The following is a 19,755-nucleotide window of genomic DNA, read 5'->3' as shown; positions in this document are numbered from 1 at the left end:
AGGTTTAACAATAGCCTAAATTAAGTGGTTGATATTCTTAACCAAAAAACATTTCACTCCAACGGTATAAGAGCTCCCATATACTATTGGAAATAGTTATGTGAAGAAAATAATCATAATATCACATGGGTTCACATTCTTTTAAAATCGTAAGTTTTTCTAAGATGTTAAACATAATATGGGAAAAACATACACACAAATTAATACTCACAGAGAACAAATTCAAAGTCATACCATATGTGATTTAGTAAGAATATCATCAGATCCAGAAACAAACCAAATTTTGAGAAAAAAAAAAAATCCACCGTTATAAAAACATGTAAAAAAAAGCCAATACCTACAAAATTTAATTCATTGCTTTGATTATAAAAACGCAGGGAATTAAGGACCTTGAATCTCTAAATCAGCTTCAGTGAGATGATGTTTTCTTGGAGTTTTGAATATTTTTCTTCCTTGTCTTGAGAGTATCCACACTTGCCTTTTTCCTTTCTTGCGAAATCTGGACACAAAGAAACACAAATTAAATAAACAAAACATATGATGGGCTTCTTGATTTAAAAAAAAAAAGAGATATATACAATTGAAACTAACCTTCATGGCTTCATAAAGTCTCCTCTTTTTACGTGACATGGTAACCTTTGACATGTTGTCATTATCATCAGCAAACTGCTGCAGATTTTGATCATCATCTTCCGTTTCTTCATCATCAACGTTCTTTTTCTTCTTCTTGCCCTCTTCAGCTGTAGCGGGTGTGTGTTGTGTTGTCCCTTCCAGTTCCTTTTTTAGTTCATGATGATACTCCTCTTGAAGCATCGCCATCTGCATCCCCAAGGGGTAAAATCGTCATTTCACACAGCACCATCCAACTCATAGACTAAGGAGCTGTTTCTTTTCTTACTTAATGGGTTTATCGGGGGTTAAGCACACTAAATATAATGAATATCGTAAATAAGTTTTCTGGGATGCAAGGGCATAATGGTCATTTGCCGATCAAGAAAAGATACCAAAATTTATCATTAATTATTCATTCAATCATTGGAATGTAAGGCGTTATCACACAGGGAGCAAGAAGAAAGAAAGATTCTTTTGGGGACCAAATCCGAGAGGATGACCAAAGCACAAGGACCAAAAATGTAAATTTGTAAAGCAGGAGGAAAGGAACCTTTCTTTTTCTTTCAGCAGCTTCTTTGGCTTTAGTGCGATCGATGATGCCTTCAGCAAGTAGATTTTGGGCATTATCAAGATCATCTTGTTCGCCACCTGGCATTGGGAGGATCTCTTTTCTAGCAGCAGCTTGATGCCTTTTAATGGTCTCTGCATACTCGGGTTCATGTCCTTCTGCTTCATTATCAACAAATGGAGACAAATGTGGTGGAAGAACCCTGATTTACACACAATGACAATGTTAAGAACTATTATCATCTTTTGGTCCCTGGGTATTGTTTTTTATTTAAATTTTAGTCCTTATTTGAGTTTTTTGTAATATTTTTTGGTCTAGGTTCCAAGTAAAATGATTATACTTCTAGGACCAAAATTGCAAAAATCAGCTATATTGAGGCCAAAAATAATCATTTTACATGGAACATAGACCAAAAATGTTACAAGAATCTAAAATAAGAACCAAAACTGAAAGAAAACTTTTTGGGACCAAATTGCAAAAATCAGCTTTACTCAAGGACCAAGAATGTCTGTTTTACTTTGAACAAGGAACAAAAATGTTTCAAGAGCTTCAAATAAGGACTAAATTTGTAAAATAACACTTTTTGGGACAAGGATTGCGAAAATCAGCTATAGTCCGGGATCGAAGATAATCATTTTACTAGGAAAAAAAGACCAAAAATGTATAAGAAAATATTTGGGACCTTATTTGCAAAAATCAGATATACTCTACTCTGGGACCGAAAATAGTCATCTTACTTTGAACAAGGAACAAAAACATTACACGAATCTCAAATAAGGATTAGAATTGTTAAAGAACACTTTTTGGGACCAAAAATGTAAAAGAACGCTTTTTGGCACCAAAATTGCAAAAACCAGCCATAATCTGGGACCAAAGATGGTCATTTTATGTGAAAAGGGACCAAAAACATTATAAGAACCTCAAATAAGGTATAAAATTGTGATAAAAAAACTTTTGAGGACCAACTTTATAAAAATCAGCTATACTTAGGGACCAAAAATGTAATTTACTCTATTAAAAATTAATATATTAAAAGGTGGGTGTTTACTGAAACTTACTTCCCAACAATATAGTCTTCGGTTGGTAGTATAATTCGTGCATTTATGCAATCAAAGACCCATTGTGGCTGTATATAATCTCTGGAAATAAACCGGTGACTTTGACTTGGCCTATCAACAATCTACAAAAATAAAACATCAGAATAATACTAATAATTAGTAAGAAATATATAAAAGAATTTTTTTTTTATAATAAAATAATAAAATACCTGATAATTAATGCTCTGGTTAGATTCCTCAAATGGAGCTCCATCTCCCTCCCATGAAACCACACCACCAAATGCCGTAATCACAAAAAGCAATGATTCTCTTGGAACCTGTAAAAAAAATCGACACTCACTTTAACACGATGAAAGAAGCTTGAAGGCTAAGCAATTATTCAATTTAAAAAAAAAAAAAAAACAAACAAAAAAAACAAAAAAAAAATATCGACTTTATTTACCTCACGACTCAAGAAGAATGTCATGTCTTTGAAAAGGGTTTTACATGCTCTTGTTTCTTCATCATCTTCATTCTCATCAGCAACATTTTCAACATACCTTGTAAAAGCATATAAATCTGTACAAATTTTTAAAAAGTTAAGTTACCTTATGATATCTAGTAATAATCTATATTCTATGATGTGATAGAAAATTCATACCTGAAGCTGAAGCTTTCAGTCGAGGATCAAGGATAGGTGGGTATTTCAAATTAATCGAATTGTAGAGTTTGAAATTAACAAAACCTAAGAGATTCTGCATATTTAATCAATTTATATGTAAGTAAGAGTTAAAACAAAAAGATATATAATATTCATAAGAAAGGTAGAAGCTTGATCATTATCACAAACCTCGTATAATTCCAAGAATGTAAGCATGATCTTGTAATCTACATCTTGAGGCATTACTTGTTGTAGTGCATGAGGCGTCAACCATGTGATTTTTTGCCCTTCAACCTCTGCCTAAAAGGGGCAAATTGGTAATTTTACATTCTACATAACATCAAATTTATTGATTTATACATGTGATGATTTCTATACCTGGTAATATATGCCTTTCACAGATATGAAAGCCTTTCGCAATTTATGTGTGCGAGAGACATATGCTTGCCACTCAAGACTCAACCTAAAGAAATTAAAACATATAAACCATTAAGATATAAAATTAGATATTCAAAATATGGGAACACATTACACATACCCTCTACAACTATGGATTCTTTCTACTTGAATGTTTTCCCTTTCTATAGCAGGTAATGCAGCAAAAAGATGCACCATGGTGAGTCCATCATCCAAATCTCTTAATGCATCAATGAATGTTGGATACCTGAAGTCAAATTTGTAAAAAGTTACGACTTAATTGGGAAAATCTTCTTTTTACTTTTCTATCAAGTCGTTCTTTTTGCATTTAGTAAAAAAGAAAGACTGGTATATAGTTATATACTATAGGTATATAGCATACCGGATTAAGTAATGTCCTCATTGAGTCAAAAGGAAAATGCAACAAAAAGTGTTGTATAAGTTAGATATATAATGACACTAACCTCTCAAGGATAGGCCTATCAAGTGTGTAAGAAGGCTTGTGTGTTGACACGCGTTCAACAAGATCTTTGTTCTTCTTAGACATTGCTTTCTTTTTCTTTTTCTCATATGTCCTAGCCTCACGAAACTTGACAAGAAGTGGGTCATGTTTAAGACCCAAAATATCTTTCATGTGATAATAGGTATGGTGGTTTCCCTTCACTTTTTTCTTTGGGTCTCGAGGAAAAACTTTTTTGAAGATACATAATTTCCTATTGAATCAAAAACAACCAAAACATTTGGATTATTAGAGTATATATACACAATTGAAAATATAGAACCTCTTATGAATTGTATACGTACCAAATATTTAACTATCAAATACACAACACAAGAGAGTAACTATTCAAATCCACATTATTACATGTTTTGCTTTTTAAATCAATAAGACCCTTGATCATGGTAGTAAAGGACATCAAATTAGGGTTATGGACTTCTTATCATCACTCCAAACTAGGGTTTTTCACCTCTTATCTCAAAAGCGCTCATTGAAGATAAATCAATACATTTAACAACAAAAACTTCTTCAAATTCTTCCTTCTACATCCTCATTCAAAACACTCAATATGAATATACATTTAACTACGTCGATTGTAAATTCAAACATTAATGAGCTTTTGTGCTTCTTATCTCACCTCATATATACACATCTATATATCTACAACATACGCCAAGATTCAAAGCAAATTAATACCTGAACACGGAAAGACTGACTTGCAGGTCCTTAACAGCTTGCGACCTGGTGATGTATCTGGCGGCGTTCCCTTCCTTCTTCTTCCCCTGCGAACCACAAGTGAAAAACGCAACATAAAAACGATATTCATCCGTGTAGGGAATTACTTGTAAGTTTCGTTTGAAACTTACTGGAGGCCTGTAATGTTTAGGCATGGCTGCTAGCAGTCACGACTCTGCTTCTAGGAAAGACGGTGAGGTACGGTGCTCCGGTGAAAGGTGACTCGGCCGGTTGAAATCCTTTCTCTGGAGAGGGAAAGGGCGGCTGTGGGTGGCCGAAGTTCGGCGACGAAGAAAGGGAGGCGTATGTTCTTCGATCGTGAAACTATATATCTTACGGTTTTCACGTTAAAAAGGTATTATACTACCACATTAAGGTAATGTCGGTGTTACCATATTTACCACCCCTCAACTTTGAGAAATATATTATATAAACAACTAGCGTCATTCTCACTAAAAAAAATCAACAGTATCAACAACTTTTCCATTGACATGAAACCTTGTCATCTCTCTTGTTAATAAACAACTCAAGTTCCAATCTAGTTAGCAGCCAATCACCCCCCTTTGAAGTCTGAACTGCAATGAAGCACGTAAACTAAACATAAGTAGATTAAACGACCGGGCACAATCAGAACTCGATAGTAATCTTATGAAGAACTTTACGTAATTATACTAATAAAAAAATTTCCCTTTGTTTCGTTTGAGCTTTTTTCTTCACTAGTTTTCACCATAGGCTACATATGTTCTGAACCATACGAAATCGGACTAACACGATTGAATATATTATATAAACAACTAGCGTCATTCTCACTAAAAAAAATCAACCTTAAATCATGAGAACTGAAACTTGAACGTAAACTGGCTTACTTGTGACTAGGTTTAAAACGCTTCGACGGAGATCAAGGCGAAGGTGATGGAGATACCTTGTCCGCCTCTCTCTCTCTCTCTCTAGATCGTTAGGGTTTATATAGCGGTGTCGACTCCAATTGAGGGTTTTGATTGTTGGTAAAATGGGGCGGAGATCTGGCGGAAGGCGCGATCGGAGGGAACACCAAGAAAGAAGCGCAAGAAGTGAACCAAAAGACTCGACACCATATAACTTTGAGATAAGTTACAGAAACAGTCCTTAAACTATTTCATAACTTCCATATTTTGCCCGGTGGTTGTGTTGACAATTTGATTGGTATCAAATGTTGATGCTTAATGTGGTTTTATTTTACAAATGCTCTTCGTTGGATACCTATGAGATATTCAAAACTCGATTAATCTATTGGCTATTGAGTTTGAGTAAGGTGTTGTTTGTTTTTTTAATCAAAAATTCATAAAATCGCGATAACCGCGATCTCAAATAACGGCATGTGACCGCTATTGAAATTTTGACCGCGATAACTGCATAGCTTGCAGGTCCTTAACAGCTTGCGACCTGGTGATGTATCTGGCGGCGTTCCCTTCCTTCTTCTTCCCCTGCGAACCACAAGTGAAAAACGCAACATAAAAACGATATTCTTCCGTGTAGGGAATTACTAGTAAGTTTCGTTTGAAACTTACTGGAGGCCTGTAATGTTTAGGCATGGCTGCTAGCAGTCACGACTCTGCTTCTAGGAAAGACGGTGAGGTACGGTGCTCCGGTGAAAGGTGACTCGGCCAGTTGAAAGCCTTTCTCTGGAGAGGGAAAGGGCGGCTGTGGGTGGCCGAAGTTCGGCGACGAAGAAAGGGAGGCGTATGTTCTTCGATCGTGAAACTATATATCTTACGGTTTTCACGTTAAAAAGGTATTATACTACCACATTAAGGTAATGTCGGTGTTACCATATTTACCTCCCCTCAACTTTGAGAAATATACTTCCACCCCTTGTCTTCTTTTAACTTTCAAAAATGATATTTTTTATTCCAATATTTCGTAAAATGTTATTTTAAGTCCTTCTATTTTGAACCTTTTAAAATATCAGTTTCAACCCTTTTATTTTCTAACTTTTTATATTTAACCCAAAAAATTACTTGTTTTTGTATGTATGTTTAGGTATAAATTTGGTTTTTTGTCTATTTAAAATATCAGTTTCAACCCTTTTATTTTCTAACGTTTTATATCTAGTAACTCGTTTAGTATTATATGAATGAATTTGGACCCTCCACCCGACCCCCACATCATTCTTATCCTTCACAATAATCCACCATGATAACCAAAACTTTGGCCGCACTCTACTCCTCATGCAACAGGGTTATAAAGACCAAACAAGGAAACGTGTAGCAAATTGTCTATTAAAAGCCTTATTCCACTTAAAATAGATATTTAACTAATCTAATTTAAAAAAAGAAATTTTGGATTTTTCCATTTATTTTGCATTTTAAAATTATTTTTAGATTTGGTCTTACGGTATCACAAAATTATAATGGTCTCAAATAAACCTGAACCTATATATATATATATATATATATATATATATATATATATATATATATATATATATATATATATATATTAACCCCCTTTATCAATAAGATTACAAACAAGAAATATATTTCTAACCTGTTTTTGGTTGTTTTTAAGAAATATAACTTTTTTAGCAAAATGACCATTTGGTTCCGAATGCGGAATTTCGGACCCCATTTTAAATTCGGTTAAATGGGTGGATATCCCTTATAAATATCAATTAATCTTTTTCGGATTATACTTCGATATCCCTTGTTTCGGATTATCGTATCTTTCATTCTGGACACCTTTTACAACTGAAAATGTATTTTGATAGCAAGGAAAAAATGCAATAAGTTTCAAATTTATTTCTAATTAAATGCATTTATTTTAGATTATACGCTAAAAATGTTTAATTTACGCAATTATATAGGTATTATAGGGTTTTCTATAAATTTTAATCGTGTTAAGACAATAATATGATTACATAGGCTTATACATTTACATTACATGATACATTGTTATCAAAAATCCTAATTTTTGCTAGTCCGGAACGTGTCTGGAATCCAAAAATCATGTCCGGAATCTGATAATCATGTCCGGAATACAACGAACTGTGTCTGGAATTTTGGTCCGATACCGTACCCGGTTTTCGGATTCCGAAACATACATACAAAAATCCTAATTCCGGAATACAATGAAAAACGCTAAATCCGGAATACAAAAATTTACACAAATGGTCCCTATGGTTTGGGGTAATTTGCACGTTTGATCCATAATTTACTTTTTTAACTCGGAAGGTCCCTACTGTTTGTTTTTGTTACGCGTTTGGTCCCTTTTATTTGTTTTTGTTATGCGCTTGGTCCCTGTCTTACCTAAAAAAACTATTATTTGAATATGGAAAAATAATGGGATAGGTAGGGTAAGGTGAGGGGAGTGGGGTTGCGAGTGTGTTTATTTAAATAAATTAAAAAATCAGGGGCAAAATAGTCTTTTTTGGTAAGACAGGGACTAAGCGTGTAACAAAAACAAACAATAGGGACCTTCCGAGTTAAAAAAATAAGTTAAGGACCAAACGTGCAAATTACCTTAAACCATAGGGACTATTCGTGTAATTTACTCAAAATTTAATTTACTCTATCAAAAATTAATATATTAAAAAGTGGGTGTTTACTGAAACTTACTTCCCAACAATATAGTCTTCGGTTGGTAGTATAATTCGTGCATTTATGCAATCAAAGACCCATTGTGGCTGTATATAATCTCTGGAAATAAACCGGTGACTTTGACATGGCCTATCAACAATCTACAAAAATAAAACATCAGAATAATATTAATAATCAGTAAGAAATATATAAAAGATTTTTTTTTTATAATAAAATATTAATATACCTGATAATTAATGCTCTGGTTAGATTCCTCAAATGGAGCTCCATCTCCCTCCCATGAAACCACACCACCAAATGCCGTAATCACAAAAAGCAATGATTCTCTTGGAACCTGTAAAAAAAAATAGACACTCACTTTAACAAGATGAAAGAAGCTTGAAGGCTAAGCAATTATTCAATTTAAAAAAAAAAAAAAAAAACATCGACTTTATTTACCTCACGACTCAAGAAGAATGTCATGTCTTTGAAAAGGGTTTTACATGCTCTTGTTTCTTCATCATCTTCATTCTCATCAGCAACATTTTCAACATACCTTGTAAAAGCATATAAATCTGTACAATTTTTTAAAAAGTTAATATACCTTATATATGATATCTAGTAATAATTAATCTATCATGTGATAGAAAATTCATACCTGAAGCTGAAGCTTTCAGTCGAGGATCAAGGATAGGTGGATATTTCAAATTAATCGAATTGTAGAGTTTGAAATTAACAAAACCTAAGAGATTCTGCATATTTAATCAATTTATATGTAAGTAAGAGTTAAAACAAAAAGATATATAATATTCATAAGAAAGGTAGAAGCTTGATCATTATCACAAACCTCGTATAATTCCAAGAATGTAAGCATGATCTTGTAATCTACATCTTGAGGCATTACTTGTTGTAGTGCATGAGGCGTCAACCATGTGATTTTTTGCCCTTCAACCTCTGCCTAAAAGGGGCAAATTGGTAATTTTACATTCTACATAACATCAAATTTATTGATTTATACATGTGATGATTTCTATACCTGGTAATATATGCCTTTCACAGATATGAAAGCCTTTCGCAATTTATGTGTGCGAGAGACATATGCTTGCCACTCAAGACTCAACCTAAAGAAATTAAAACATATAAACCATTAAGATATAAAATTAGATATTCAAAATATGGGAACACATTACACATACCCTCTACAACTATGGATTCTTTCTACTTGAATGTTTTCCCTTTCTATAGCAGGTAATGCAGCAAAAAGATGCACCATGGTGAGTCCATCATCCAAATCTCTTAATGCATCAATGAATGTTGGATACCTGAAGTCAAATTTGTAAAAAGTTACGACTTAATTGGGAAAATCTTCTTTTTACTTTTCTATCAAGTCGTTCTTTTTGCATTTAGTAAAAAAGAAAGACTGGTATATAGTTATATACTATAGGTATATAGCATACCGGATTAAGTAATGTCCTCATTGAGTCAAAAGGAACATGCAACAAAAAGTGTTGTATAAGTTAGATATATAATGACACTAACCTCTCAAGGATAGGCCTATCAAGTGTGTAAGAAGGCTTGTGTGTTGACACGCGTTCAACAAGATCTTTGTTCTTCTTAGACATTGCTTTCTTTTTCTTTTTCTCATATGTCCTAGCCTCACGAAACTTGACAAGAAGTGGGTCATGTTTAAGACCCAAAATATCTTTCATGTGATAATAGGTATGGTGGTTTCCCTTCACTTTTTTCTTTGGGTCTCGAGGAAAAACTTTTTTGAAGATACATAATTTCCTATTGAATCAAAAACAACCAAAACATTTGGATTATTAGAGTATATATACACAATTGAAAATATAGAACCTCTTATGAATTGTATACGTACCAAATATTTAACTATCAAATACACAACACAAGAGAGTAACTATTCAAATCCACATTATTACATGTTTTGTTTTTTAAATCAATAAGACCCTTGATCATGGTAGTAAAGGACATCAAATTAGGGTTATGGACTTCTTATCATCACTCCAAACTAGGGGTTTTCACCTCTTATCTCAAAAGCGCTCATTGAAGATAAATCAATACATTTAACAACAAAAACTTCTTCAAATTCTTCCTTCTCTATACATCCTCATTCAAAACACTTAATATGAATATACATTTAACTACGTCGATTGTAAATTCAAACATTAATGAGCTTTTGTGCTTCTTATCTCACCTCATATATACACATCTATATATCTACAACATACGCCAAGATTCAAAGCAAATTAATACCTGAACACGGAAAGACTGACTTGCAGGCTAAGCTATCAATTGCGCGCTATAGCGGCGCTATAGCATTTTGCGGAGGTCAGGAACCGCTATTTTCAACTTAGCGTTTTCATTTCGCGGTACCGCTATTAGCGGCGCTATTCACCGCTATTTACCGCTATTTCAATAACCGCTATAGCGGCGCTATTCCATTTTCATTCACATTTAGGGTCATTTTGTTACTTTGTCAATGAAAAACTAGTTTTAATGATCTCACTTCACTTTCATTTTAAAATGCCCAAACAACTAACATAATTAAAAGCATTCAAAGCAACTACGTCTACCGACAACTCTCTTTCTCATCATCTTTTTCTGTACTCACGACGACTTGAGCTGCTATGGTCGGACTCCATTAATGTTTTTTGTAAATCGAACCACACCTATGAGGCTACGACTTGGGAGTTAACTCTTTATATCAACCATGACCTACTAATACAATATTGAATACGGGCAATACAATTAATCTCTATTTGACACTTTGACACTACGTAGTTTCCTTATTACCATAATAGAATATTATGTTATGTTTTTATATGACTTTTTAGGTTTATGATATTAATTCTATATAAACTTATAGTATTAATACTCAAATATATATAACTTCTATATAAATATAATATAAAATTATAAATTATCCGTAATATTAAAAAAAACGCTATATCACCGCTATACCACCGCGATAACCGCGATCTCAAATAACGGCATGTGACCGCTATTGAAATTTTGACCGCGATAACTGCATAGCTTGCAGGTCCTTAACAGCTTGCGACCTGGTGATGTATCTGGCGGCGTTCCCTTCCTTCTTCTTCCCCTGCGAACCACAAGTGAAAAACGCAACATAAAAACGATATTCTTCCGTGTAGGGAATTACTAGTAAGTTTCGTTTGAAACTTACTGGAGGCCTGTAATGTTTAGGCGTGGCTGCTAGCAGTCACGACTCTGCTTCTAGGAAAGACGGTGAGGTACGGTGCTCCGGTGAAAGGTGACTCGGCCAGTTGAAAGCCTTTCTCTGGAGAGGGAAAGGGCGGCTGTGGGTGGCCGAAGTTCGGCGACGAAGAAAGGGAGGCGTATGTTCTTCGATCGTGAAACTATATATCTTACGGTTTTCACGTTAAAAAGGTATTATACTACCACATTAAGGTAATGTCGGTGTTACCATATTTACCTCCCCTCAACTTTGAGAAATATACTTCCACCCCTTGTCTTCTTTTAACTTTCAAAAATGATATTTTTTATTCCAATATTTCGTAAAATGTTATTTTAAGTCCTTCTATTTTGAACCTTTTAAAATATCAGTTTCAACCCTTTTATTTTCTAACTTTTTATATTTAACCCAAAAAATTACTTGTTTTTGTATGTATGTTTAGGTATAAATTTGGTTTTTTGTCTATTTAAAATATCAGTTTCAACCCTTTTATTTTCTAACGTTTTATATCTAGTAACTCGTTTAGTATTATATGAATGAATTTGGACCCTCCACCCGACCCCCACATCATTCTTATCCTTCACAATAATCCACCATGATAACCAAAACTTTGGCCGCACTCTACTCCTCATGCAACAGGGTTATAAAGACCAAACAAGGAAACATGTAGCAAATTGTCTATTAAAAGCCTTATTCCACTTAAAATAGATATTTAACTAATCTAATTTAAAAAAAGAATTTTTGGATTTTTCCATTTATTTTGCATTTTAAAATTATTTTTAGATTTGGTCTTACGGTATCACAAAATTATAATGGTCTCAAATAAACCTGAACCTATATATATATATATATATATATATATATATATATATATATATATATATATATATATATATATATATTAACCCCCTTTATCAATAAGATTACAAACAAGAAATATATTTCTAACCTGTTTTTGGTTGTTTTTAAGAAATATAACTTTTTTAGCAAAATGACCATTTGGTTCCGAATGCGGAATTTCGGACCCCATTTTAAATTCGGTTAAATGGGTAGATATCCCTTATAAATATCAATTAATCTTTTTCGGATTATACTTCGATATCCCTTGTTTCGGATTATCGTATCTTTCATTCTGGACACCTTTTACAACTGAAAATGTATTTTGATAGCAAGGAAAAAATGCAATAAGTTTCAAATTTATTTCTAATTAAATGCATTTATTTTAGATTATACGCTAAAAATGTTTAGTTTACGCAATTATATAGGTATTATAGGGTTTTCTATAAATTTTAATCGTGTTAAGACAATAATATGATTACATAGGCTTATACATTTACATTACATGATACATTGTTATCAAAAATCCTAATTTTTGCTAGTCCGGAACGTGTCTGGAATCCAAAAATCATGTCCGGAATCTGATAATCATGTCCGGAATACAACGAACTGTGTCTGGAATTTTAGTCCAATACCGTACCCGGTTTTCGGATTCCGAAACATACATACAAAAATCCTAATTCCGGAATACAATCAAAAACGCTAATTCCGGAATACAATTAAAACCCTATTTCCGCTCAGGAACATACATACAAATATCCCTAATTAATAATTCTTTTGATTGCAACACGATATAACATACGAAGCGGTTGTTGCTACAACCTGCATACCTAAACTTGGGCGCAAAATCATGGCGCGCTTACAAAGCCGACGAGTTTGTGGGGCGATGTTTAAGCAATCATGTTTTGTTGATTACGTGAACATGTTGATAGGTGTCTAATGTCACCATTTACTATGCTGTTATCTTATGTGTAACGAAGTTACTACTTTTGATCCAGTTGACCTAGAAAAGCTTCTATTTCTGGTTCGAGGTTATTGAGTTTACTTAGACAGGAACGCATTCTACTTGGTTACCGGCTTGTAGTTCCGGGATTATTTTCGTCCAATTTCTGGTTTTGCAGAATTCAAAGAACATATGTTTCCATTTGTGCCGCTTTCACATTTGGTGAGTGTGGTTGGCCTTACGCACGTGTTCAATAACTTACTTCGTCAATTAAGTAATGAAGATGTGGTGAGAGTCTCCCTGTTGTATATGCTAGAGCAAGGATTTTTTGAGAAATACCTTTGACAGCCAATTGCTAATGAACGTATGACACACATCTCTAATTTATAAGAGTTTTTAACAGGTATATAGTTTTTTTACCTACATTATATTAAAATAATATATATACTTATTAAGTGTAATTTTTTGACATATGTACCAATGGGGAAGATTGATATGGAGTTCACTTACAAATAGATGCGTGTTGTGTTTGATAAGATTGACGACTATTTGAACCCAAATGCACAAAGAATCGGCAGTAGACACACATATACTCTATAGGGATTTGTCTGTGCATTTAAGGTATGTACATTATGTTTAATAAGAGGTTTTAAACAACAAGTATTGTAATCTTGTTAACTTAGTAAGTTGTTTGTCATTTTAATTTTGTAGATTTGGATCTTGGTGACATTTCCCAAGAAATTGTTGGTTCCCCTAATTAAAAAAATGGCATATTGAATGAATATATGGCTTATTGAGATCGTTAATAACATCATAGATAACACCAACCTTTTTATTTGGTCCATCATTGGAGTATGAATCAAGGTTTCCTAATTAAAAAACAGTAACAAAAAAAAAACACGATTACTTTGAAGGGTGACAAAAATAAGGAAACTCCAATTCGAAACATGAAGATGTAATTGAATAAAAAAAAGGACTAAATTGAATTAAAATAATTGTTTTGATGTTGTCAGACATGAGTGACAAATCGATTACGATACATGGTGTAGAGCGACGTTGTTGTTAAATGCATCGATTACGATACATGTTGTTAAATGTTTCGACACACCGTAACATCATCAACCTTTTCTTTTATAACCATAAAATAGCACAAACAAACAAAACTGAAAAAGATAAATATATTGGATCTTTTTTCTAAAAGATGATAAAATTATTATACTTCTACTTATACAATAAAAGACATTAAAATTATCATATGATCATTACGAATTTAATATTTAACATCGGAGATTAAAATGATAAAAACTAATTAATGAAAAATAATAAAACTTTAAACGTTAAATAAAATAAGGGAATAAAATGGAACATTGTTAAATAAAATGACTTAACTGCATCAAACATTAAGCTTATAAAAACATTAAGTGAAATATAAAATATAAGGTTTTGTGTTATTAAAGGACCACACCCGACATGTAGAATTAGTTCCGACGGGAACACCACATAGGCTAGGATGGTGACCATACTCAAGAGCTCCACCGGGTCATGGGCGGAGCTTTATTAGGGCGAGGAGGGCTGTGGCCCCTTCTCCTGATTTTTTTTGTTACAAATAGCCCCTTATATTTTCATTTTATACATATTAGACCGAAAAATATAAAATTTTGGCGGTGGTTCCCCTTGATCACCGATTTTTATACATATTATATTTTCGGCCTCCAAATCATATGTTGAAGCTCTTCCACTGCACCGGGTGGAACAACGTTGCATTTTTTTTTCCTCTTTTACTTTTTGAAAAGAAAACATAATACCTCTTATAATACCCATAAACTTTAATATATTTTTTTCAGACCACCCAGCCAACACTCTCTTATTTTCTCTCTTATTAACCTCTAAAATGAATTTTCAAAGTCCCTCAATTTTCACAACGCCGCTATCATCATGTAGCCGACCTCATCTTCCTAACACAACCATAACCACAACCATACTCGCACCCACTTCCACCTCTGATAATCTATTTTCTCTTGAATCTTCACCACAACCATACATATCGCACAATATGATATGCTTTCATTCATTCAATTCAACCCCGTATGTTTTCTTCAACCCCTTCATATTTTTCCTGATAGAAGCATAACCAATCTTTCATAACATCAACCACTTAAACTATTGTTATACCACTATTTTTATTTTCTTTTTCCTTTCTATGCCCTCATCAGCATCACATCATCTCCACTCAATTTTCAATCAAATTTACAATCTATGTTATACTCTTTTTTCACCATTGTCGTACTTTTTATTGTATTTTTTTAATTTAAAGAAATAATGCAATTATCTTAACACTTACTTTTATTATTTGTATTAAAAAGAATGAAAGATGAAAAACGAATATAATATAGGTTGAAAGAAAGCAATGAGAGTGAAAATGATATGGCAATGACAAACATAGAAAGGAAGAAAAGAAAAGGAGAGGTTTAACAATAGCCTAAATTAAGTGGTTGATATTCTTAACCAAAAAACATTTCACTCCAACGGTATAAGAGCTCCCATATACTATTGGAAATAGTTATGTGAAGAAAATAATCATAATATCACATGGGTTCACATTCTTTTAAAATCGTAAGTTTTTCTAAGATGTTAAACATAATATGGGAAAAACATACACACAAATTAATACTCACAGAGAACAAATTCAAAGTCATACCATATGTGATTTAGTAAGAATATCATCAGATCCAGAAACAAACCAAATTTTGAGAAAAAAAAATCCACCGTTATAAAAACATGTAAAAAAAAGCCAATACCTACAAAATTTAATTCATTGCTTTGATTATAAAAACGCAGGGAATTAAGGACCTTGAATCTCTAAATCAGCTTCAGTGAGATGATGTTTTCTTGGAGTTTTGAATATTTTTCTTCCTTGTCTTGAGAGTATCCACACTTGCCTTTTTCCTTTCTTGCGAAATCTGGACACAAAGAAACACAAATTAAATAAACAAAACATATGATGGGCTTCTTGATTTAAAAAAAAAAAAAGAGATATATACAATTGAAACTAACCTTCATGGCTTCATAAAGTCTCCTCTTTTTACGTGACATGGTAACCTTTGCCATGTTGTCATTATCATCAGCAAACTGCTGCAGATTTTGATCATCATCTTCCGTTTCTTCATCATCAACGTTCTTTTTCTTCTTCTTGCCCTCTTCAGCTGTAGCGGGTGTGTGTTGTGTTGTCCCTTCCAGTTCCTTTTTTAGTTCATGATGATACTCCTCTTGAAGCATCGCCATCTGCATCCCCAAGGGGTAAAATCGTCATTTCACACAGCACCATCCAACTCATAGACTAAGGAGCTGTTTCTTTTCTTACTTAATGGGTTTATCGGGGGTTAAGCACACTAAATATAATGAATATCGTAAATAAGTTTTCTGGGATGCAAGGGCATAATGGTCATTTGCCGATCAAGAAAAGATACCAAAATTTATCATTAATTATTCATTCAATCATTGGAATGTAAGGCGTTATCACACAGGGAGCAAGAAGAAAGAAAGATTCTTTTGGGGACCAAATCCGAGAGGATGACCAAAGCACAAGGACCAAAAATGTAAATTTGTAAAGCAGGAGGAAAGGAACCTTTCTTTTTCTTTCAGCAGCTTCTTTGGCTTTAGTGCGATCGATGATGCCTTCAGCAAGTAGATTTTGGGCATTATCAAGATCATCTTGTTCGCCACCTGGCATTGGGAGGATCTCTTTTCTAGCAGCAGCTTGATGCCTTTTAATGGTCTCTGCATACTCGGGTTCATGTCCTTCTGCTTCATTATCAACAAATGGAGACAAATGTGGTGGAAGAACCCTGATTTACACACAATGACAATGTTAAGAACTATTATCATCTTTTGGTCCCTGGGTATTGTTTTTTATTTAAATTTTAGTCCTTATTTGAGTTTTTTGTAATATTTTTTGGTCTAGGTTCCAAGTAAAATGATTATACTTCTAGGACCAAAATTGCAAAAATCAGCTATATTGAGGCCAAAAATAATCATTTTACATGGAACATAGACCAAAAATGTTACAAGAATCTAAAATAAGAACCAAAACTGAAAGAAAACTTTTTGGGACCAAATTGCAAAAATCAGCTTTACTCAAGGACCAAGAATGTCTGTTTTACTTTGAACAAGGAACAAAAATGTTTCAAGAGCTTCAAATAAGGACTAAATTTGTAAAATAACACTTTTTGGGACAAGGATTGCGAAAATCAGCTATAGTCCGGGATCGAAGATAATCATTTTACTAGGAAAAAAAGACCAAAAATGTATAAGAAAATATTTGGGACCTTATTTGCAAAAATCAGATATACTCTACTCTGGGACCGAAAATAGTCATCTTACTTTGAACAAGGAACAAAAACATTACACGAATCTCAAATAAGGATTAGAATTGTTAAAGAACACTTTTTGGGACCAAAAATGTAAAAGAACGCTTTTTGGCACCAAAATTGCAAAAACCAGCCATAATCTGGGACCAAAGATGGTCATTTTATGTGAAAAGGGACCAAAAACATTATAAGAACCTCAAATAAGGTATAAAATTGTGATAAAAAAACTTTTGAGGACCAACTTTATAAAAATCAGCTATACTTAGGGACCAAAAATGTAATTTACTCTATTAAAAATTAATATATTAAAAGGTGGGTGTTTACTGAAACTTACTTCCCAACAATATAGTCTTCGGTTGGTAGTATAATTCGTGCATTTATGCAATCAAAGACCCATTGTGGCTGTATATAATCTCTGGAAATAAACCGGTGACTTTGACTTGGCCTATCAACAATCTACAAAAATAAAACATCAGAATAATACTAATAATTAGTAAGAAATATATAAAAGAATTTTTTTTTATAATAAAATAATAAAATACCTGATAATTAATGCTCTGGTTAGATTCCTCAAATGGAGCTCCATCTCCCTCCCATGAAACCACACCACCAAATGCCGTAATCACAAAAAGCAATGATTCTCTTGGAACCTGTAAAAAAAATCGACACTCACTTTAACACGATGAAAGAAGCTTGAAGGCTAAGCAATTATTCAATTTAAAAAAAACAAAAAAACAAAAAAAACAAAAAAAAAACATCGACTTTATTTACCTCACGACTCAAGAAGAATGTCATGTCTTTGAAAAGGGTTTTACATGCTCTTGTTTCTTCATCATCTTCATTCTCATCAGCAACATTTTCAACATACCTTGTAAAAGCATATAAATCTGTACAAATTTTTAAAAAGTTAAGTTACCTTATGATATCTAGTAATAATCTATATTCTATGATGTGATAGAAAATTCATACCTGAAGCTGAAGCTTTCAGTCGAGGATCAAGGATAGGTGGGTATTTCAAATTAATCGAATTGTAGAGTTTGAAATTAACAAAACCTAAGAGATTCTGCATATTTAATCAATTTATATGTAAGTAAGAGTTAAAACAAAAAGATATATAATATTCATAAGAAAGGTAGAAGCTTGATCATTATCACAAACCTCGTATAATTCCAAGAATGTAAGCATGATCTTGTAATCTACATCTTGAGGCATTACTTGTTGTAGTGCATGAGGAGTCAACCATGTGATTTTTTGCCCTTCAACCTCTGCCTAAAAGGGGCAAATTGGTAATTTTACATTCTACATAACATCAAATGTAATAATTTATACATGTGATGATTATTATACCTGGTAATATATGCCTTTCACAGATATGAAAGCCTTTCGCAATTTATGTGTGCGAGAGACATATGCTTGCCACTCAAGACTCAACCTAAAGAAATTAAAACATATAAACCATTAAGATATAAATTTAGATATTCAAAATATGGGAACACATTACACATACCCTCTACAACTATGGATTCTTTCTACTTGAATGTTTTCCCTTTCTATAGCAGGTAATGCAGCAAAAAGATGCACCATGGTGAGTCCATCATCCAAATCTCTTAATGCATCAATGAATGTTGGATACCTGAAGTCAAATTTGTAAAAAGTTACGACTTAATTGGGAAAATCTTCTTTATACTTTTCTATCAAGTTCTTTCTGCATTTAGTAAAAAAGAAAGACTAGTATATAGTTATATACTATAGGTATATAGCATACCGGATTAAGTAATGTCCTCATTGAGTCAAAAGGAAAATGCAACAAAAAGTGTTGTATAAGTTAGATATATAATGACACTAACCTCTCAAGGATAGGCCTATCAAGTGTGTAAGAAGGCTTGTGTGTTGACACACGTTCAACAAGATCTTTGTTCTTCTTAGACATTGCTTTCTTTTTCTTTTTCTCATATGTCCTAGCCTCACGAAACTTGACAAGAAGTGGGTCATGTTTAAGACCCAAAATATCTTTCATGTGATAATAGGTATGGTGATTTCCCTTCACTTTTTTCTTTGGGTCTCGAGGAAAAACGTTTTTGAAGATACATAATTTCCTATTGAATCAAAAACAACCAAAACATTTGGATTATTAGAGTATATATACACAATTGAAAATATAGAACCTCTTATGAATTGTATACGTACCAAATATTTAACTATCAAATACACAACACAAGAGAGTAACTATTCAAATCCACATTATTACATGTTTTGCTTTTTAAATCAATAAGACCCTTGATCATGGTAG

General features: G+C 33.0%; 3 protein-coding genes across 4 annotated transcripts; all 3 read right to left on the bottom strand.

Annotated features, from left to right (window-relative positions):
- Positions 1–200: 200 nt before the first annotated feature.
- Positions 201–5,612, bottom strand: LOC145044087 (pescadillo homolog). 2 transcript variants are annotated; one of them, XM_078992893.1, is made up of 14 exons: positions 5,396–5,612; positions 4,661–5,104; positions 4,491–4,576; positions 3,760–4,008; positions 3,417–3,542; positions 3,257–3,341; positions 3,068–3,178; positions 2,879–2,972; positions 2,681–2,796; positions 2,448–2,555; positions 2,239–2,360; positions 1,163–1,382; positions 592–819; positions 201–499 (listed from the first exon to the last, which is right to left on the bottom strand). In XM_078992893.1, the coding sequence occupies exons 2-14, from the start codon at positions 4,682–4,684 to the stop codon at positions 410–412; spliced, it is 1,659 nt and encodes a 552-aa protein (XP_078849019.1). In that variant the 5' UTR covers positions 4,685–5,104; positions 5,396–5,612; the 3' UTR covers positions 201–409. The 2 variants fall into 2 exon arrangements, with proteins under 2 accessions (XP_078849019.1, XP_078849020.1); XM_078992894.1 differs by having other exon boundaries at positions 4,661–5,099.
- A 2,506-nt stretch (positions 5,613–8,118) lies between these two features.
- On the bottom strand, positions 8,119–12,348 carry LOC145040936 (pescadillo homolog). Its single transcript, XM_078988821.1, has 12 exons — positions 12,268–12,348; positions 11,122–11,204; positions 10,510–10,537; positions 10,358–10,389; positions 9,623–9,871; positions 9,280–9,405; positions 9,120–9,204; positions 8,931–9,041; positions 8,742–8,835; positions 8,543–8,658; positions 8,331–8,438; positions 8,119–8,244 (listed from the first exon to the last, which is right to left on the bottom strand). Exons 1-12 carry the CDS (start codon positions 12,346–12,348, stop codon positions 8,119–8,121), a joined length of 1,239 nt encoding a protein of 412 aa, XP_078844947.1.
- Positions 12,349–15,762: 3,414 nt separating this feature from the next.
- LOC145044086 (pescadillo homolog) lies at positions 15,763–19,356 on the bottom strand. Its single transcript, XM_078992892.1, has 11 exons — positions 19,313–19,356; positions 18,973–19,098; positions 18,813–18,897; positions 18,624–18,734; positions 18,435–18,528; positions 18,237–18,352; positions 18,008–18,115; positions 17,800–17,921; positions 16,724–16,943; positions 16,153–16,380; positions 15,763–16,058 (listed from the first exon to the last, which is right to left on the bottom strand). Exons 2-11 carry the CDS (start codon positions 19,047–19,049, stop codon positions 15,969–15,971), a joined length of 1,251 nt encoding a protein of 416 aa, XP_078849018.1. The 5' UTR covers positions 19,050–19,098; positions 19,313–19,356; the 3' UTR covers positions 15,763–15,968.
- Positions 19,357–19,755: the final 399 nt, after the last annotated feature.

The sequence above is a fragment of the Lactuca saligna genome, chromosome 4 (genome assembly GCF_052625555.1).
Source record: "Lactuca saligna cultivar CGN05327 chromosome 4, ASM5262555v1, whole genome shotgun sequence".
NCBI lineage: Eukaryota > Viridiplantae > Streptophyta > Magnoliopsida > Asterales > Asteraceae > Lactuca > Lactuca saligna.
This window is presented reverse-complemented; position numbering and strand designations above follow the sequence as displayed.